This window comes from Convolutriloba macropyga, chromosome 2 (assembly GCF_964194025.1).
Source record: "Convolutriloba macropyga chromosome 2, txConMacr16.3, whole genome shotgun sequence".
NCBI lineage: Eukaryota > Metazoa > Xenacoelomorpha > Acoela > Convolutidae > Convolutriloba > Convolutriloba macropyga.
In genome coordinates, this window is record NC_134469.1 from 13354425 (window position 1) to 13377226 (window position 22802).

General features: G+C 33.9%; 2 protein-coding genes across 2 annotated transcripts in view; one reads left to right on the top strand and one right to left on the bottom strand.

The window, feature by feature from the left end:
* LOC142356726 (S-formylglutathione hydrolase-like) overlaps positions 1-22802 on the top strand; it is a 341513-nt gene that overhangs the window by 134353 nt on the left and 184358 nt on the right. The window lies entirely within an intron of this gene.
* LOC142334821 (uncharacterized) overlaps positions 1-22802 on the bottom strand; it is a 92190-nt gene that overhangs the window by 30304 nt on the left and 39084 nt on the right. Inside the window, exons 14-18 of the mRNA XM_075383146.1 lie at positions 16212-16508; positions 14802-15017; positions 10458-10523; positions 7052-7216; positions 1940-2050 (exon numbers count right to left, since the gene is read on the bottom strand). Of these exons, the coding sequence (XP_075239261.1) occupies positions 1940-2050; positions 7052-7216; positions 10458-10523; positions 14802-15017; positions 16212-16508 (855 nt within the window). The remainder of the gene's footprint in view (positions 1-1939; positions 2051-7051; positions 7217-10457; positions 10524-14801; positions 15018-16211; positions 16509-22802) is intronic.

Below are 22802 nucleotides of genomic sequence, written 5' to 3' on the forward strand. Positions count from 1 at the left end.
ACGCTCATATTTTAGCACCATTAATTTTCAGGTACCATAGATGACACCAATTTTTTTCCTCTAACTCTTAGTTTAACGAAAATAAATCATGTAATTAATCGAGAAAAACCATTTTGATCGAATACATTGTGATATCAGTCAATTAACTATCGGCGAAATGCAACTCAAAATGCAACGCAATTCAAAGATCCTATTGACCTGAAATCTTAACTAATGACAAAAACTTTTCTTACAGCGAAGCAATAAACAAAAGAGACAGATCTAATGACTCACTTGTTCCATCAAGCGTTACTCGATAAACTGAAACACCAGAAAGATCTTACATTGACGGTAAGACAGCAATCGAATGCATGCACCTTAAAGCTCTCAACTTGATTGTAAGATGCCCTCCAACTTCGCTTTGCCAAAGATTTTTTAAGAAGTATTACTCGAAAGACTTTTACAACGACACATGTAAAGAAGAGCAGTTCAAACAAGTGAACCATAATGTACAAAACTGTGGACTGGACTTATGTGGTAAGGCAAAATTTGCGTCCGTAATTGACGAAGGACGAATTGAAACAGAAAGTTTATTTTTCGAGGAATTTCGCAGTAGCCATCCAGAATATTGTGTACGACATAAATGTTCATACACACCTGAAGAACATATATGAAAAAAGATATCCTGGAAAAATCTGCATAGTGCAACCCAAGTATTAAATTCGGTCAATATTCAAAATCTGTTTTGCAAAAAAAATTAAACGAAATAAAATTCAAAGAAAACTGATTAATTTTTGAAGGACCCAAATTTATTGATCATCATGTATTTTTTCTAGCATTTTCGGATGGCTGTGCAAAACTCTGGCAGATGTTTTCGATCATGCAAGCAGAAATAGGAACTATAATTGTCTCGAAAACGCCTGCTTCTAATAGTTGTACCAAGCAATATAAATCTACCAAATAGAAAGTGAAATCGGCCCACAAGTCACTTCTTTTGTAAGTGAAACAAATTAGATATGACTAAAGCGCGATCTAACGGTCACAGCGAGAATGGATTAGTATTTTTTTAAAATATTAGGAGTGCCGTTTGCCATCATAGAAAAGCAGCCAAAAATAAAATCAAAATGAAATCACCAAAAAACTAAAAAAAACTGAGACTGAGAAGGCAAAAAATGTTATCATTTGAGGCTCAATTCAATTGAAAACAAAAACACGCTTTTCATCAACACTACTTCTGAACTCTATTTAAAATTATAATCACACAAAAATATTGCAAAAAAAATTCAGATATGGTCAGATTTGGGTAGAGCGACATGGGAAGCGAATCCCGGACTAAACGAACAAACTGATACTGAAATACAACTTTGATAAACAAGAAGAACCGCCGTAAAAATGAGCCAATGACTAAGCAAACGAAAACTTCCAGAGACACATATCAAAGAGATTGATACGATTTGCAGTGCGACCAAAAAAACAACTAATAATGAATGAAGTCCTAGCTCTATCCGTCCCACGAACAGAAGCACCGCTTTAGCTGAAACTGGCACAAAATTTATAATTAACAAGCAATCAAAGGAGGATATATATATATATATATATATATATATATATATATATACATATATATATATATATATATATATATATATATATATATATATATATATATATATGATATAATTGATACAATATAAGTGTGAGTGTGTGTGTGTTTGTGTGTAAGTGTGTGTGTGTGTGTGTGTGTGCGTGTGTGCGTGTGTAAGTGTGTGGGTGTGTGTGCGTGTGTAAGTGTGTGTGTGTGTGCGTGTGTAAGTGTGTGTGTGTGTGTGTGTGTGCGTGTGTAAGTGTGTGTGTGTGTGCGTGTGTAAGTGTGTGTGTGTGTGTGTGTGTGTGTGTGTGTGTGCGTGTGTAAGTGTGTGTGTGTGTGTATGTGTGTGTCAGTTTGTGTGTGTGTACTTACAGTTTCTAATATCAATTGATAAGCCATCAGCAATGTAGTCTCCTCTCGTAGGCACAATTGTCACAGTGTAGGAATCGCACAAGTTCAAGTTATCCACAATCACGCTCACAACTGAAAACAAATTCTATGATCCTCCCCCTACTCTAAGGTCTCTGTGAACCCGTTTTTTGATTCAGACCTGTTGCAATACCCTAGACGAACAAAGATGGTTATCTGTTAAGATCTTGAAATATTCTTGCGAATAAGGATTGTCTGCTAAGATCTTGTGAGAGTATTGCATAAAACGGTTATCTTCTAAGAGACAATAATGCAACGGCTATCTGCTAAGTTTGTCACAGGAATTTTTTTGACACTCGCAACATTTGGTCAGAAAGTGAAGTAGCTGGATAGAAAGGATAGAAACTTAAGTTTTGTACAATTTATCTACTTAGATCTCCATTAAAAAATTATTTTCCTTTCATTTTGGGTTACAGGATTTTGCATTTCTCTATTTTTCTCAAATGTCATTTTTCAAGAAAATTTTGTTCTTTTTGATTTGTTTCATGGATGAATCAAACTGATATATAAGAGAGACGAACAGTTCTAAAAACTTAACTGAAAATCAAATCAAACCTCTCCAGCAAACATCCGTAATCTGTTTTTAGTATCTGAATGGTTTTAGTAGTTGTAATCATGCTTCATAACAAAAAGGTTTCATAACACCTGAAAAGAGTCCTACAAAGTCGTCGGTTATTGTATAAGAATTTTGCAAGATTGACGGTTATCTGGTAAAATCGTGTAAGAGCCCTTACAAGATGATGCGTAATAATACAAGAACCTTACAAGAGTCTTATAAGATGTTAGCAGATAACCGTCCCAATTTGACTATTGGGTATAACCCAGAACTTCATGAATATGAAGAGGACAGGAATAAGACAGGAATATGTGAATCAGGATAAGATGAAAGTACCTCACAAATAGTTTCTCCTCAGCTTCTGCTTTGTAACTCGGCTGTTCGCAATAAGTAATTTTGCTACCCAGGTTTAGGCTCGACTTATGGAAAGACTATGCTGGACTCAAACAGCTCATGAAAAGAATTTAGCTGGACCTAATCGTCCACCTAGACTTTGGCACGACCAAAACTATTGATGCTGGACTTGCTATTGATTGCTCGATCTAAAAAGTTTACGCTCAAACCACAAAATTTACATTTGCGCTGAGAAATGACCTTTGCTTACAACGTAGTCAACGGGTTTTACCAAACAAATTTCAATGTTTCTTATATTTTCTCGAAAAACGAACTATGCTATTACAGATATAATTGAAAAAACGAATTTTAGAACCAAATTAACTCAATCATAACACACCGAACTCATTGCTGATGAAATGTCGATTGTTAGAGCTTTGCTAACTAGTTGAATCCTGCCAAAAAAATTCGCTATATTGTTTAATTGCGAAAACTAATTTATATTAGGAAATGAATAAATCTTAAGATTTTTTTGGCGAAATTCCACCTGTTTTGCGAAGGTGGACTGCCTGTTGCAACACTAGTTTGGTGTTGCCGGTAGGTTTTACACATCTACAAAATGAACTATAGAAACATTAACTTTTATTAATCCCACAAAATGCGATCCTCGACTTTTGAGAAGACCATGCTCGACCTATAAAAAGACCATACTAGACCTTAGTTTGCTATGAAATGACCTTATCTGGACCATGAAAAGACTTTACATTGACTTTGGTTAGGAGCTGGACTGTGTATTTATGGCCAATAATGGACCGCCTACTAGAATTATAAAGTCTTTTCATAAGTCGAGTTCTAAACCTGGGTAGTTGGACCTCAGAACTTGAATTGAACAAGTCTCGACAAAACAGTTCCAGAAAAAAAACAGTCCCGCACAAAGCAGTCCCAAATCGCAAAATCTTGCCAGGCAAAACAGTCCCAGACAAAATATTCCCGAGGAAGCAGACAAAACAATCCCAGACAAAATAGTCCCAAATAAAAAACAATTGTAAGTATAAACCACAAGCAATTGAAAAACATAATCTATAAATTAAGCTGCTGAATTCATTGTTTTAGGATTGATAGGAGTCAGAATTAAACCAAAAACTTGTTTCAAAATATATTGTTTGGAAAAAGTATTTTGTAATCAGCTTAATTTTTCTTCAAACAAATACAATCATATGAATAACTTGAGGGTTTCTTTTTTAAATGATGCTCATATGTTTGTCTGTATATTTAGATCTGACTGTTTTGTCTGGGACTGTTTTGTCTGGGAACATTTTGCCATTTGGGACTGTTTTGTCCAGGACTGTCTTGCTTGTTCACCAAATTGAAGGCCCCAACAATCAAACAAAACTACATAATCACTTCTGATTACCTGCTGTGAAATCATTTCTAGGCATGCATTTGCAGCACAAAAGTTAAAAGCGTGTCATATCTACAAAAAAAACAAGTACTTGAGTTTTTTTTCATTTTTGACACACAAGTTGTTATTAAGTGTAAGGTAGATGTTTCTGTATATAACTCTTGAAATCGGTACATCAAGATACTGATATGTCAATTTTTTATACATCGTTCAGTAGAGCCTTGATTATCAGCGTCCATTAAAAGCTAATACACATCTGAGTACAGACATAAGTACACGTTAAGACGAGGTAAATTTCACTTACATGTTTGCGGATTTGCCTTGCAAAATTCTGAGAAATTGTTCATGATTTATGTAATTAAAGTCCCAATGCTGAAGAAAACGAATACAATGACAGCACATTTTTGAATTTAAATGCCCGTGTTGCTATCTATCAAAATGTGGCAGAAAAATGTGTTACTTTTTCATCATTTCTGTAAGTCCCCTATTGTATGAAACTATATCATACTTTGCTGTTTAATTTTCTCTAATTATATTAATAAAACCATTTAGGGGCTAGAAAATTAATACAAGATTATAGTTTTAGAATTTCTTTCATTTGTTTTCTGGTAAACTTTTTCTGTTAACAGTGAAAAAAGGATGAAATAATTTTTGCGTTGCGGAAAAATTGTTACATAGTTTTTCATATTAGTCTCATTATGGTGTTATTCTTTTGAATAAATCTATATCTTAATATTATAATTTAGGATGTTTGAGAGGCAGCAAACATTTCCTGATTTTCTCACATCATGAAATAAAAGTTTATTGTAGCATCGAAGCTAATATTGTCCTTGAGCAAGACTAAATGTTTCGCGCGTACTTAAAGCATAAAAACAACAAAATTAGAAGCTTATAAATCTGCTGAATTGAACACAGTTTTTTAAAAGAATTAACTGTTTTTTTTGTAAAATTACTAATTTATCAGCATACAACTTTTTCATGTATACTAACTGGCTTTTCACGTAGAGACTGTAACTTTTTCAAGTGTAAGACGAGTCTCTTATTTTGCATTTTGAGCTCCAAATAAAGTTTGAAAAAATAATTATAGCTGTAAGAGTAATGGAACAGAAGCGAAGTGACTATAGTTAACTACAGAAAAGAAAAAGTAGTAAAAATGTCTATAGTTGGATATCAATCCATATTTTGAAAATCAATCACCAAATATTTACCAAATCAGTTTTCAAATAAATACGCGTATACTTGCAGCCAGTGAATAATAAAAAACATCCATTTCTGATCAGATTCATGCATTTTTTGCTCTCTCATACCAACTCTTGCGAGGTTTACTTATGAAAAAAACCGTAGTTGGTTGGTAAAGGACCGTTGTTGACCAATAAGGAGTATTAAATAATTGTATTTATTAAGGGATTTTTTTTCTAAAACGTTGCTGATCTTAAGAAAGTGCAGCAGTTATTTGGGTAAAAAGACTCATGAAAAAAGCTTTTGATCGAACGTATTAGCTATTAAAAAACCATGAGTCGACCATTGTCATGACCATAAGCAAGCTTTATTTGCGAATGAAAAGAACAATAGTCAATGTACGAAAAGACCCAAGTTCGACCTACCAAAAACCAGGGGTCAACTTATGCGAAGGCCGAGGGTCAACTTATGAAAAGCCGTGTGTTGACTTAAGAACAGATCCCCTTGATAATCATCAAACGTGTTTTTTAAATAAAATGTAGTTATAAATTTTGCCTGAGCTTTGAATACCACTAAGCAAGAAACTTTCTGCGCGGAAAATAATTTAACACTTTCTATCTTGCCACCTTGAAAAATTTGAAAAAATTTGGGAAAATTTTGTCAAGTTAGGTAGAGTCTCGTAAATTAAATTGAAGAAAAAATCACTTGATTGATTTCAAATTAATGAATAAATATAACACCACATCTAGCTTTTGCCAATTTCCTTAATTACTCTCTAATGCTCGTCAAGGATCGCAATTTTATCAGAAGAAAAAACGAAGAAAAAGACACGTGGGTCGACTTTTAAAAAAACCTTTGGATCTAAGTCTCTTGTGTTTTCGACTGCATATTTTAGGTAAAAAATTACTTACCCGCCTCCTCAACTATATAGGTTTTTTCATATGCTTGACTTCTCAACCTGGGAGATAGTTTTGCACATAGAAAAAAGAGGTACTCATCCCGGGCTGAGGAATTGCGACGAAATCGAAGCAAGAACTGTCGTTTTTGGTCGACTTTTGTCGATTTCGTCGGTTTTTTATGTAGGAAATGTCGATTATCCACGTTTTCGTCGGTATTGTCGGTATTTGATGTAAGAAGTGTCGTAGTTTTTGTCGGTATTGTTGGTTTTGGCAGTAAGAAGTGTCGATTGTCGTCGTTTTTTTGTCGGTATTGTCAGTCTCAATTTGTTTTAAATACAAAAGAAATAGAGAAAAACTAAGTGACAAGTGGTGCAGTGGAGGAGAAGGTGGCTAGTAATATAGGGGTCCAAGGTTCAAACCCTGGCAGGGACTGTCGCGTTTGAGAGATTTTTAGAATGGCAAAACCCGACGATTCTTACGTTAAAATACCGACGAAAACCGATCAAAACGTCGAAAAAAACGTAAGGGCTTTGATCGGTTTTGGCGAAGTAAAAGCGACGAAAACCGACAATTTCTTATGTTTAAATCCGAAGAATTTCTCAACACGGGATTCGAGCCTGTCTGATCAAGAGTGAGATTCAAACAAGAATTCGGCTAAACTGATAGGAATATAAAAACTACCATACACTCTTTGTCAGCCGAAGTTTTTGAGAACAATTGTCCGTTGAGAAGAACATTGTAGCTGTCTTCTTGCGTCACATTGATGAAAGCTGGACTCGCTCTCCATATCAACCTGCATACTGATGACGTCACGAAAGAGAAGCTCAAATCGACTGGAGTTAGGCCCATAGCTAAAAAATCTACACTCTAATCAAGGTCTAGACATGTGGAAAGATCGTCTTCTACCAATAACAAACCATCATTGACGGGACCATAGAAAAACCGTCCTTCACAGGACCGTCTTTGAGTGCCCCATACCACTGAATGAAAATTTTTTGATTCGGCTGAAAAATATCCTCATTTCATGCTGGAACTTAAACCACTGTCCTTGACTTTGGCAGAAACCAAAGCTTTGACCTCAAGCTTGGCTCAACCATTGAAACTGTATTGACTTTAGGCGGCTGCAAATCTAATTGCGGTTCATTATATATGGGTTACCAAATATGAAAATTTTCGGGAGTGGTGTGGTTCCTGAGGTAAGCTCACTACTTACAAAGTTAGGCTAAGTTCAGGCACAGAGCTCACGGCTGTAAAATTTTTTGTACAAACCATTTTTTTTATCAAAAAATTTTCACTTGTCTTGTGAAAGGAATCCGTCTAGACTTTTTAAAAATATATTCGGTTCTGCAATTCAGGTCAAAATTTACCACCTTGATTTCGTAATTTTTTTTGTAAACTCCAGGTCTCGACTGGGATACTAGTTAAATTTATGAAACTAAATCCCCACTTCTTAAAATAATCAAGAGTTTTTGAAAATGTACGCTATTATAATCCCTGGTTGAGCAAATGTTACCCTAGTTGAGAAAACCGAACAAAACGACTCAATAAGTGTTCGGTATGTTCGGTTTTCTACGTAAGAAATGGTCGGCATGTTCGGTTTGTTCGGTATGTTCGGTTTCAAATGTAAGAAATTGTCGATATGTTTGGTCTAGATCGTAAGAAAGCTGCGGTATGATCGTTTTTGCGAGATTCGGTATGTTCGGTTTAGCCAGATTCGGTAAATTCGGTTTCAAACGTAAGAAATTGTCGATATATGTTTAATTCCGAACAAAAACGACAATACCGACAAAAAAATCGTAAGCTTTTGTCGTTTTTGGCTAGAAAATTCTAGAATTCACCCTCAGAGATGCTGACTCATGTTGAAGTCCTCCACCAAAAATAGGTTAGAGGCAGACCGTACATACCCAGATGCTGGTATAGACCAGGCAGAGCCACGGAGATACTCTAAGCCATACCGAGCAGACCATGTGCTAGACTGAAGAGAAAAGACAGATCATCGGTCGAACCACCTTAAAAACGCAGAAGCACTTTTTGATGCCTATAATTTATGCGTTATTTTTGTAGGCTGAACTTTTCTCACTACTTTTAACGGAAAAAAATCGGATGTAAGAACAACGCAGTTTTTGGAAATAAAATTGGTGTGTTTCTTTAACATCTAACATATATGCCAGCAACTGATGACCATAGCTAAATTAATCTACAATGGCAAAATTTTTGAACCAATGTTCTCTCTTTTAACAAAAATCAAGAACATTTTTGAGAATATGCGCAATTCAAACCCTGCATCGAGTAATAATTGCTTAAAAATTGTTATCATATGAATTTCAAATAGTATATCCCCACTCAGGATGAGGTCATCTACCCAAATGAGTCAGACCAAAGAGACCCAAAGAATGACTATGCGTCTGACCGAGAAGGAGACCATACCTTGGGCCTGCCCGAACAGACAAAAACAGTATCTTGGGTCAAAACTAAAAAAACTTTGATCAATCTGAATACGCAATATCAAACTATGAAATGGGTTGGTTTTCTGAGCGTGATCCGGTACACATAGTTTGTTCAAACTCCAATTAGCGTCAATTTTTTTTAATAAACTCTCAAAAGAGGACGTCAAGCATAAATGTTTTTCCTTAGAAGGTGCAAAAAAGTATCAACCAGACTGAACAGACCAGGTCCATGTGGCATATATCCTTTGTGTATTGCAAAAATCCTGAGATTACAATCTTTTTTTTCCGTAATAAAAGTTCTGCATTTTTTTTTCAGACTCTTATTGTTAAAACCACAAGCACAAAAACAATGTTCAAGGTGCCCAGCATGAGACCTCTCTTCTATCTCAGACCACCAGCGTCCCTTTACTTTTAAGGTTACTTTTCGAGACCTGGATAGCCAGCTCTCAGTGAAAAAAATCACGCTCAAACAAATCAAAAGAAAAAAACGTGTTTCGGTATTCTATTTTTATAGTAGAAAAATATGTGACTAAAAATTCCCTATTAGCGCTTGCTTTCCTTCATAATTTTTTCTTTTCTTTCTGAAATTTTTTGAGGCGCATTTTTGGAAAGTTCTGTTACTATGTTTTTCATAGACGCCATAGAAAGAAATTGTGTTTACATTAAGTGAACAACGTACGAAAAACTAAATTTCAGAAAACGTGGCGTTTTGCTGAAACGATTGGCCATATTTCGTAACTGTTTTTAAGATTGTGCAACCCTTTTCCACGATGAAATGTTGTTACTCAAAACAAAGAAATATTTAATTCTTTTTTGAAAGATCTTACATTTTATAATGGGTTTCAACAACCCAAACCAACAGTTTAAAGAATTTTATAAGCGTAAAATCTTGTTGCGCGAATTTTATTTGTATTTAGTTGAGACCAAAATCAATTACTTCACTGTTCTTGTATTCGGTGATATGGGTTATGAAATAACTGTTAATTCTCTATCTACTGCATAATTAGTGTCGATGAGAACATTTCTGAATTTCTCAACAATTAGGTTTTCTTTATTTTTTAGTTATTAGATACTGCAACCAAGGAGAGAAGTGACGCTTGGAGAACAGTTAATTATGGCATGAAAGTTAGCTACAAAGCATTGTCGCTATTTGGCACGCTAGCCCCAAACAAAATATAGTGGAAAATAATTTAGGATATCCAATAAATTTGAGCAAAATTTGCTTAATCTCAATAGTTTCCACACAGCTTATAATTTTAAAACATGGTCATCGAAAACAGTACGAAAGGTGAGCATATTTACTCGACAACGCACACATTGGCCACGTAATGGAACTTTTAAAAATTAATGAGGCCAACGCAGGATAGCCATAATAGCTATTATACCGTTGAAAAGCATCGCTAATGAAGGAACCCTTATTAACTTTGTAGCTCGAAGTTGTACATGAAAATATTTTCTGTGGGCTAACAATTTTGAGTTCACTATACATAGTTACTGTGTTTTTAGAAGCATACTTGTCACATTTTCTGAAATCTTGAAACTTTTTACGTGCTATTCGTCGCCAAACCAGCGAATTTGACAGCAATTCGGGAAATGGGATGGAAGTCGGTGGCTGATTTTTTAGGCTAGAAACTATAAATATTACGTGTAGTTTCGATGAAGACGCTTGAAGTGCTGACTGCTCCTTGGATACAGTATCGTCCTCCAGTACCTAAACGTTGCAAGTCACTTTAATAACTTCAATTCACGCGCACGGGTTTACAAATTGAACTATATTTCGAACTAATATCTGATCTATAATAATTCGAAAACCTTAATCAGTAAGAAATTTTTTAATATCCGGGTCGACGTTTTGTAGAGAAAAAAATTGCCGTAAGAATAGTGGCGAAAGTAAACAGTTGTTTATAAAAATTGAGTAGCACGCAGAAAACTTTAGCAGCGAGTGCAGTGTAAGCGGTGAAATTTTATAACATTTGAAGTTTTTCAGCTGCAAAATTTTGGAAGTCGCATCTTCTTAAATGGTGCCAACATTCACGTATAAGCCATTTGTTTTTGTATTTATATAAGATCAACTCAAATTTATTGTGAAATCTATTCATAAGAGAAAATCGCTTAGTGGTTAATTTTTGCGGTGAATAGCGGTTTTTACAGATGGTTTTTCAAACTTTCACGGCTTTAGTGGTGCAAAGTTATATTTCATCAAAACAAACAGAAAAGGGTGAAAATAAAAGCCTCACCACTACACCGCAAACTTTACAAAGTTACCGATAAAGAGCTTGCTGTGTTTTTAGCCATCAAATGTTCTAATTTTGTAGAAATTTACTCTCGCCACTCTCACCGCATTCAGCGCTGAAAATTAAAGTTTTTCAATCAATAGTCCCGATCCGGGATAACCGGATGTTTTGAAATAAATGAAAGTTGAATATTATGCTTATAACATGGAAAACAGTTTCTCTAAATATGCAAAACTTTTGATCAGGGACAAAATGATCGAAAAGTTTGACAGCTGTGACAGTAAAATTGTAGATAAGAAATTTTAAGCTGCAGACAGTTTATACCAAAATGGAATACGTGAAATTTTTACACGGAAAGTAGTTAGAGAAACACGGAAGCTAAATTAAAAAATTTGGATATAAAGATAATCCGAGATCTGTCTACTTTTATTCACTATCAAAAAGAAGTTTGTTGCAAGCCATGACGTATTTTTTTCAATTTTGTGAAGATATTCCCTGATTTCCGCATCGTTTCTTTTTCCCACTCGCGGGCCGATAAATGAATTAGCTAAATAAAAATCTCTTATTGACATTTAACGGTCAAAAATTTTATGACTAAAATAATAATAGCAATAATAAAATTTGAAAAAAAGAGTTGTTTTCACTAAGAGGAGATTATTTTATACCCAATTGCTGCTTAAAAAATATGAGCTCAGTGGACAAAAATAAGCATCGTGGCACCATAAACCGAATAAAAAATAAATTAAAAGTAAAAGAGAAAAGAAAAATTTAAAGCATTAAAATAAAAACACCGTAAATGATGAGATGAATGAGCTTTTTTAGACAGTGACCGAAGCAGCCGATACGTTGGGTTTACGAAACGAAAGAATACAGATTCTTGCGCTCTTTTGTGTTTTTGTTCTCGCTTTTCCTGTCTATTGTTTTGGGTCACAATGAGGACAAAGAGGAATTTAAAGTCATTGAATGGAATAGGTAGTTTCAGTAGTTTTTTTAAATCTAAATTTATAACTTTTTTGTAATTTTTTTATGATTGCACTGAAAAAACGAGTTTAAACTGAGTTCATTAGCTTCCGCATATATAAGACAGGTCACACTACAAACAAAAATTTCGCAACAATCAGCAAATTGTGTCTTTAAAAATTGTTCAGGGAATTTGAAGTGTCTGTTGATGCCAAATCTTCATCAAGAAATGACTCTTTTTATCTGTCTATTTTTCCAGTTTAATATTGAAAACTTTGACAAAATGCAAAACTGAATAAACAAATAAGTTTTAGACAGTTGAAATCAGCTTCTCAAACCATTTTTTTCGAACTCAAAAGATAGGTTGAAAATTTGCGAGGTGATCAACGAAAATAAAACAAAATTTAAGTTCTACTTCACTATTGCCTAATAAAACTCATCGAAAAAAATTTTTCCTTTTTATTGATACTTGACCAATCTTTCAAAGAAACTTCCCACAGAACATATTCATGCCCTTTTCATATAAAACTTGTTGTTTATTCATGGAAGATGAATTCAGATTTGAAAACAATAAAACAATTCAACCAGTTTTGATTAAAAAAACTTGCCCTATGTATATTCTTAAAAAAATTGGCAACATCAACAGCATATAGAGTAAACGCAATGTACATAGCCTGTTCTTGTTGGTTTTTTTTGGGTCTAAAAATGACAAAACTCGTTACCATGTTGACAAAAATTGGCCAGAACACTGAAAACTAACATTGTTTTTCAGTCATTAAATTTCAAAAATACAAAAACAAAGCTACTAAATAGCAAACTTAAAAAAACAGAATGGACTTTAAAACAAGGCGAAGCCTTAAAAATTGTCCGATAAACAGGAATCAATGCAAAAACATGCTAAAATTTCCTCGTGACTTGTGAATATTACGCAGATCAGTTTCATAATTCGGGTTCATTGAAAAATATTGCATAGTGATAAAAATTTAAAAAAATGGATCGGTCCTTTTGTGCAGGACTATTGTCTATTTTTTTTGTGCTCCAAAGATAGAGGTACCGACAAAACTATCCAAAATTTTCAAATTTTATATAATTGCTATGAAATTTCACAGATTGTAGTTTTCTGAGGAAGTAATGCAAAAATAGAAACTTTTACATAAAATAATATTTCAACTGATCTCATGTTTTTTTTCGAAATATAAGATTTTAATTTTTATTCAACGAAAAGTCAATCAATCTCAATTATGTCTGCTTGATAAAGAAAATACGAAACTGTTGGCTATTACTGTTGCAAAATTCAAACGTAATTGCTTGAAAAGTTATGCGACCTGTTTTACGCTCCTTATTTGATAAAAAATGCTGCTCGGATGGTGAAAACTGTTTCCGTGACAACGTTTGGCACAAAAATTGGACAATCTAAGTTTTGTACATTTTCCTTTAAAAACTCAAAAACTATCGGAACTGTAGACCAAGAAAAAAAACGAATTGTTTAATTTTTGTGGCTGAGGACAAAGAGACAAACTTATAAATATTTTCTGCTCTGTTAGTGAACTGCGCATAATAATGTATTAGATTAGCTATAAATACAAACACGTTTTGCAAATTTTGCATTAATTTCCAGTTTCTGCAAATTTGACTTTTTTGCATTATGTGTCTCTACCTCAATCTTATAATTGCTCAATTGATGACTTTTTTATTGAGGGTCAGACCCTACCAATTGAAAAAGATTTAAGCGATGTTTGAGCTACAAAAAATCAATAAGAGAAAATTCATATTTTTTAAATGGAAAAAATGATTGAAATATCTTGGAAAGTCAAGGCTTAACATTCCCGCTACAAGGTAAACTTTGAACAAATATGCTTATGCTTCAAAACCAATGAAAGGTAAGTGATTGTAGCTATTTATTTTGCTGTATTTTAGCTAAAGTTTTGACCAGTTTAAACAATAATTTACATTAAAAGCTCTATTTTGAATCAATTCTGATGATAAGGAACCATTCTTTCAATTTCTGTTGAGAAATGAAGACATATGATTCTAACCGTTTTTCAAAATCAGAACTCATTAACATTAATTTTAATTTTTATCAATTGGTTTTTTATTTTCAATGGAATCAGCTGCATCGTATAGTTGAAGCAGAACGAAGTCGTTTTAATCTTGCAAATTTTTCCAAATGGAAATTTTTTTTTTCAAAAATAAATACAAAAATGGAGTTTTTTAAGTAGGTCGTAAAGTTCGAGTCGAAGCTGTCAACCAAGGTGTTCTTGTTGCTATAAATCATACGATGGTGTGCAATGTGGAAAAGATTAAAGAGTCTCATTGCAGCAATAGAACGTGACGACTAGAACGTTGTCCGAACAGACAAACTTCGTCATAGGCATACATTTTGTCGCTAGTATTCACGGTTGAATGTAATCCAATTCCACATTTTTGCTCAAGTAATTAGCCTAAGACTTTATTGACCAAATTTTATTTATAATTACTTGAGAACCAATTCAAAAATTTAATTTTTCATGAGAACAATGTTATGGGTTATTGTACAACAGCAAATCCACAATTAGTTTTGCCAAGGACATTTCTGAAATTAATAACCAATTAAGATTTCTTTAATTTCGATCTAATTGTCACTATCTTATCTATGTGGAAATGAGTTACTTAGCGTGGAAAATACTGACAAAATCGAGTAAATTGACTTGAGAACTCCGACACTAGCCTTGCAATAGATTTTTGTGTCATTACAATCAACTATTGCTGAAGATCGGTTAGATAATGATCCAGGTGCTTTTCTCCGGGATATTTACCTCCAATGGTTAGAGTAACTGTAATTCGATACGTCGTTTCTGGAGTCAACGCCGAAAATACAGTCGAAGTATGCGTTGAATTGAAGGTCACGGTCAAGTTTTCTCCATCATTTCCGTTAATTTCGACTACAGCTGAGTCGTAATATCTGGATTTGATAGTAACTTCAATTTCAGATGGTGATATTGCCTTCGACAGGACTACGGGCTTCGCTGGTGCTGCAAAAAAGTAGAGATTAAACAAACGACTAAGCAATAATTATAAAAAAGCAGAAATCAATATTTCTTTGATATTTAAACCGGTGGTGGTCAAGCAAGCCTATAGGCAAGCGAGCCGAATTTTGAAAATGAGGTCAAGTAAGCAGAAAAAATTGAGATAACGGTATTTTAAGTTGCCCCTGGTGGGCCGGTGGGCGTGCTTTGCGCACGTCGCGGCTTCGCAGCGGTAACCTGCCCGCGGTTTCCGGATTACATCCCACAGCGGATGAGAGGCATGCCCATGGACAGCGGTCCGCTGAGGCCCGTACCCACTAAATGTCTAAAAATTGACGTATTTTTGTTTCTTTGGTGCATTGGAATACATTATGCACTATGATACTACGCTCAGTGTTGATATTAACAGTTAGCAATGTATTTATTCTGATAGATTACATAACTATATTACATAACTTTCGGCTTGCTTTAATGTCGGCTTACTTTTACTTCGGCTTGCTTTGCGTTCGCCATTTAAACTGCTATTCAGCTCTCGACTACGAATAGAAATCGTGTTGGCGTTATTTGATGGGCGCTAGTGAAAATGGCAGACATACCAAAATATAGAAATTTTTTTGATGGCCAATCACAATTGAGAAAATGAGAATATTGCTTTCTGATTGGCTGATTGGTCAACAAATTCTCCATGTTTTAAAATAGGATATGAATGTTGACGTAAAATTGCTCAAAAATCTTGATAAGCCGAAAGATAAAAATTATATTTGAGGTGGGGGGGAACTGATCTGACTTTCGGTTGTGTTAGAATCATATCAAGTCCCACAGGCCGCTGAGGCATGGCCATGGCACGCGAGGCATGGCTAGATGCGGAAAAAAATCTATAATCTGGTATTAGGCTAAGTCACATTTAGGCTAATTGAACGCATAAAGGTAGAGTGTTCTAATTTTGTCAACCAATCACATTCGTTGAAATTTCTACATTTTGGTACGTCTATTTGTTAAGACGTCACCCATTTAATGTACGGAAAATTCAAGCACAAAATGTTTGTCGGTTTTATCGTCTCTGTAATCGAATCCCTCTGACAGCTGAGAAAAATTCCTGCTGAGTTATCTTTGGCGCTCTTAAAATCCCAGTTCCTTGTGTAAACTATGAGTGAATAATGAGTGGAAACTAAATTTATAAACGTAGACCATGTCCACTACCTGTGCACGCAGACAAAATGCGGGTCGAAGAGTTAGAGATGACTCCAGAGCATGAACTAATTCGTCCATAGAAGTACAAATAGTACCGAGTTGCTGGCTCTAATCCATATACGGTCATGTCTTCATTCAACGCCACCGAAACGACTGTCGAGTATCCTAAACTGTCGTTGTCATACGAGTATGCATCAATATGGCCGCCAGTGGGGAGAACATTTGATTCGTTGGTTGAGGCCACAACTGTGATTGTGTTCGGGGTTGATTGCAAAGTCACACTTGACATGTCGGGTGGCAATGGTGCTGAAATTTGACTGCCATTTTTGTTTGACCTACTGATTGCAATTTATACCCTGATTCACAATTGGACAGACCTCTATTGTACAATAGGGAATTTGGTCTTTTTCAGTTACAACAATTATTCATGGCATGAAGGTAGTTGTGATCACTGCTATTACCCTAGTGATGAGTGAATTTAAAACTTGCAAGAATCTTGCAAGCTGATTCAAAACTTGCAAGATTGTTGCAAGAATCTTACAAATGATCAATCGAGGCAAAAAAATAAATCAGGGTAGAAATGTTTTAAAAAACATCTTTGAAGCAAATTATTTGTGTATTGAACAAATTACAAAACCGAATTCAATGAAAAATTTTTCAGCCTGGATTCAAAATCTTGCAAGAATCTTGCAAGAATCTTGCAAGTTTTTGAATTCTGGAAAATTTACTTTTTTTATTTTTCGGATTTTTGCGGATTATCTCAAATGTTTAGGTTTACCCAATATAAACTTAATCGTTTGCGATTTCTCAGACAATCAACAAAATGGCCACGAATTGTTTATTATTTGAGTCGCATTTTTATAACTCAATATATTTCAACTGGTGGTCATTGCTATATATGAAACTGCTACCAGTCGAATTTCTGTGCAATAATTCGTCCAGCGTGAAAACGGAAGGAATTCCGCTTTTTTAAAATTTCATTCCGTTTTTAGTGTGATTTTTTATTTTGATGGGGAGCACAGGAAATTTACGCAATCATGGCTTCTTTGCTAAGTAAAGTTTGACCAATCAATATTTTTTGCTGAGAGATACCAACAGGTTACTGATGAAAAGTTCTTGAAAAATTGACTCATTCCGTTTCTCAACCGTTCACGGTTTATATATGGAGTACATATGTACGCTTTACTATTAAACTTATGAAGTAATCAAACTTATACGCTTTACGATTAAACTTATGAAGTAATCAGACTTATGAAGTAATCAAACTTATGCGCTTTTCGATTAAACTTATGAAGTAATCAAAATTATATCTTATGACTTATCAAACAAGGAGGCTCGGTAATGTGCGTACGCACATAATGTTCCGACCCCGCTCATCCACATTTTTGACTTAATTGGCTACCAAATGATGAAGAGATAGAAAACTTTCAAAAACATACATATCGTTCAAAAAACAACCAATGGAATACAACAATGCCACGCTAAAGGGCCGATGAAAGTTGTTGATAAAAGAAGAACTAGTAAGGACAATAATAAAAATCAAACAACAAACTTTATTTGCGACCAAAACTCGATGTATATAATGAAATCATAACAAAATTAAACTCACATCAGAAAAAAGCTAAACAAAACAATTTAACCTATGCTTCATTAGAAAATATATGGGACCTGTTCTCAATGCGACTGGTTAACAGGTCGACAAAAAGGAGCAAAGAGGGTCAAAAAACTTTTCTATTTTTTGAAAACAATTAATATCACAATTATTCATGTCATTAGACATCAACTGAAATCACTAAAATGTTTATTTATATTTCCATAGGAAGCAATTGAGACATGTAGTCATCCAGTGTTAAATTGGGCAAAATTTCAAAACCAATGGGACCAACAATTTTTGTTATAAATTAAAAAGAAAACAAATCTTTTAAAATGAAGAAACATCTAAAATCTTAAACAATTTAAGGAATCTCGTAGTAACAGTAGTAACAAAGCCGAGAAGCAAGTGTTTGAAGCTAAAACCGTTATAAAGATTGAACTATAGCTCAGTGAAAACGGGTTGTGAGATGTTTTCTCAAAGACTGAGCTATATATCGACCAAGAAAACTACTTGAAAAAAATGACGAAGCTAAAAAACACAAACATGTTCTTGAAAACAAATTTTTTCAAAAGTCATAACAGTTTTCAGATTTCAAAAATAGCAACAAATTGGGTTGCAACACCTCAGGGAGCCAATTGGGCCTGTTAATAATGAGACTAAGTCACGACCCCACAAAATAACAACAAATACATAAAGAAGCCAAAACTTCAAACAATTTTACGACATCACACTAATCAAGTCACTACAATTATAAGACATTTACTGCAAGAAATGTAAATCATTGCTTTCTAGTCAACTTAACAGCTACAAGTCTTCCTTATAACAGAACTACGTAAAGTTTCAAGAAACTGAACGGTCGAAAAAATCAGTGAATCAGTCAATGTGTAAAGTTTTAAAAAAAGTTTGAATCAACAAAATCATTGAGACTTCTCGTTAGTGAGATTGAATTAAATGGCGAAAAAAATGATAGCAAAAGGAGACGGTTGAAAAAATCTGTTTTTAAAACAAAAAACAAAAAACTGTAATCTTCAACCAGATTTTGCGTTATACCTCCTGGGGAAGAAATTGAGACCTATCGTCATCATGTATGTGGCGTACAACAACAACAACAAAAAAGACAAACATAAGCAAAAACCAAAAGAAAACACAAAATTCTGCGAGATAACTGTGTCTCAGTCCAAAACAATAAACTATTCAACAAAAACAGTTGACATATCCTAACATATCCAGATACGCCTTTTTCCAACGCTGTGAATTTTTCCATTCTAGGCCTTCCATCAATTATTGTTGTCAAAATTGTTATAATTCGACTAGGAAACAAAATGGACTCGTGAAATCTGCAATTATGCTCAAGAAGAAAAAAATGAAAATGCGTTGCATCAAAGTAAAGAAACCATTAGTTGAAGAAAAACTCGTTATCAAAATTCCTTTATAAGCTACAGGTAATCGATTTCTGCCTGTTTTTGCTGCCACTGCGCACTAAGTTGAGAGAAATAAAATAAAAAAATGGCAAAAATAAAAAAATCACCGATATTTTCAACAAAAGTATTCAAAGTCCTAACAGACATTAGATAACAACTGAAATAGTTGTCGAGGTTCATTATACCTCACTGATAACCTATCTGATCTTTGATCGGGGACACTATTTCATAGGGCTACAAAGACTATCAAATGAATCTCAAAATTCATGAAATCCATAAAAAAATTTTACAAAAACAATTGGTCGGAGCCATAAAAACCATGCGCTAAACTCTGAAACAATAATATAATCTCGCCCGGCTTCATTTTTTGCAAATATTATCTGTCATTTATTCACCCCCGATTTGAAGTTCTCATCAGTATTTTGCATAAAAAACATTTACATAGCGGAAGTTTTTGGAAAAATAGGTCGCATCGCATTAAAATTTAAAAGTTTTTTATCGTAAGCATCACTGTTCAGATCAAGGTCAACACAGATATTGCTGCGCGTCTATTAAAACACGCAGTTGTTCAAATGGTTGCGAATATATCATTTTTCAAACAAAATATTTCATTTTAACGAAAACAATTAATGCTTTTTTGTATAATTATCTGTTAAAATTTGCACAAAACTGAAACAACTATATTTCCTAAAGCCAACGGGAGTACAACTAGCTCTTTTTCAAGCTTCACAAGAATATAGCCGCAGTTTTAATGTTTATACTTCTAGCAAATGGAAAGCATGTGGGCTTAAAAAACTAAATTGGATCTCATTTTGACAAAAAAGTCTAAATTTTGAAAAATTTGGCTATAATTCTAGCCTTATGAAAAGGCGTTGTATCAAAGTAAAGAAACCATTAGTTGAAGAAAAACTCGTAATCAAAATTCACTCAAAAGCTACAAGTAATCGATTTCTGCCTGTTTTTGCTGCCACTGTCCACTAAGTTGAGAGAAATAAAATAAAATAATGGCAAAATTAAAAAAATCACCGATATTTTCAACAAAAGTATTCAAAGTCCTAACAGACATTAGATAACAACTGAAATAGTTGTCGAGGTTCATTATACCTCACTGATAACCTATCTGATCTTTGATTGGGGACACTATTTCATGGGGCTACAAAAACTATCAAATGAATCTCAAAATTCATGAAATCCATAAAAAAATTTTACAAAAACAATTGGTCGGAGCCATAAAAACCATGCGCTAAACTCTGAAACAATAATATAATCTCGCCCGGTTTCATTTTTTGTAAATATTATCTGTCATTTATTCACCCCCGATTTGAAGTTCTCATCAGTATTTTGCATAAAAAACATTTACATAGCGGAAGTTTTTGGAAAAATAGGTCGCGTCGCATTAAAATTTAAAAGTTTTTTATCGTAAGCATCACTGTTTAGATCAAGGTCAACACAGATATTGCTGCGCGTCTATCAAAACACGCAGTTGTTCAAATGGTTGCGAATATATCATTTTTCAAAAAAATATTTCATTTTAACGAAAATAATTAATGCATTTTTGTATAATTATCGGTTAAAATATGCACAAAACTGAAACAACTATATTTCCTAAAGCCAACGGGAGTACAACTAGCTCTTTTTCAAGCTTCACAAGAATATAGCCGCAGTTTTAATGTTTATACTTCCAGCAAACGGAAAGCATGTGGGCTTAAAAAAGTAAATTGTATCTCATTTTGACAAAAAAAGTCTAAATTTTGAAAAATTCGGCTATAATTCTAGCCAAAAAACTCGGATCGAACTTTTCGATAATCAACGAAAAAATTTAGCAAAAAACATTAAAATTTTAGTTACTAAGCACTTTCAATTGAAGTGGAAGTAGGAATGGCCCCTTTTGAGTCCATAAAGATTGTTTTAGTGGCTTTTGGGTGTGTACTTCCAGCAAATTCAATCAAAGTGGACTAAAGAAGCATTTTTCGTGCTACTTTTGATAAAAAAAGGCTGAATTTTGAAATATTTAGCCAACATTTTAGCCAAAAAAATTAAATAAAAATAGTGAACATTGCTTTTTGTCTTTAAAAACAAGATTAACAACGCTATTCTGAAAAAAATTAACAGTTTTTGCAAAATTGACAAAATTTATGCAAAAATTCCGGAAAAGGTGAAAAAAATAACGCAAGTCGGTCTAATATTCACAAAAATTTGAACGTCGATAACTCGCTCTGGAAAACGAATTTCAGCAAAAATCTTTTTAATTCCATATTCTATGCTGGACGGGCTTTTTAATGCTATCACCCACAACTCTCTACGATGAATATCTCGATCGGCCAAAATTGTCTGAACAAAAAAACCATTTGAGTATATAATTCCTCCCCCAATGAAGTGGGTCGGAACAACAAGCTTGCATTTGCGGCAAGGAAAGCCATATCAAGTACCTTTTCCCTAACATCAGAAAACAAACGCAGAATTTGAATTTCAAATCATTAATATCATTATCAGAAAGATGTATGCTACAGAGAGAAGTAGAAAATATTTTAAATGTATCATTATTTGTTGAACTGTACTTCAACTTTTATAGCTTCAACCTATATGAAAAACTTAATTTATTGCAGCCTTAGAGCTTGAAAAACGCAAAAACGGTGCATAGCAAGCACATTAAAGTGGGCCCCATTGATCTGATGCAGAAGTAACATCCTCGGAGCTCTTTGACATTTGAAAAACATGCAACCTAAACTATTCACAAAATTGGCGAAAGGCTTTTTCTTCGGGCTCTTGAAAAATGGTTTTGTATGCAGTTAGCCGAAAATCGTTATCAAGAACTATTAAAAAACCTTAGACAAAACAAGACAGTTTATACAGAATATACCATTTTTCCGTGTTTTACTGTCTGTGACCTTTCACATCTCCCATCGTTGTTCGTCTAGTCGCATAGTCAGTTATGATTAAAAAAGTTTAACTGTCGAATGAAATATAAATGATCAAATAAGGAGGCCCAGTAATGTGCGTTCACACGTAAAATTCCGACCCCCTCATCCACATTTTTGGCATAAATGTCTACCAAATGAGGAACAGATAGAAAACCCCCAAAAATTCAAATATTTTGCAAAAAAAAGTGTATGAGCAAAAAGATTGATTCCAACATAATTAACTAAGTGGAATAAAAAAGCTGCATTGGATTGATGAGATATCATCCATTATAAGGGTAGAAAGTCAAGACGAACAACAAAATCAAACAACAATAACAACAAACATTAATTACATCCAAAACTTTATGTCCAATTAAAAAAATATTAACAAGGTCAAACACACGTCGGATAAGACTGAAATCAAACAAGTTTACTTGTACTTCACTGGAAAAGATATGGGAACACTCCTTAAAAGGCTCCGCAACAATTTGACAAAAAATAACGAAAAAAAGCAATGTTAAAAAATTTCGCTGATATTTCTTAAAAAAAATTAATTGCAAAGTAAGGAAAACAATTAGATAGCAATTGAAACCATCCAGCATGTTTATGATATGGGACCACTCCATAAAAATGTTCGGCTACAGTTTGATAATAAAGAACATAATAGCATAGTAAAAAAAATCGA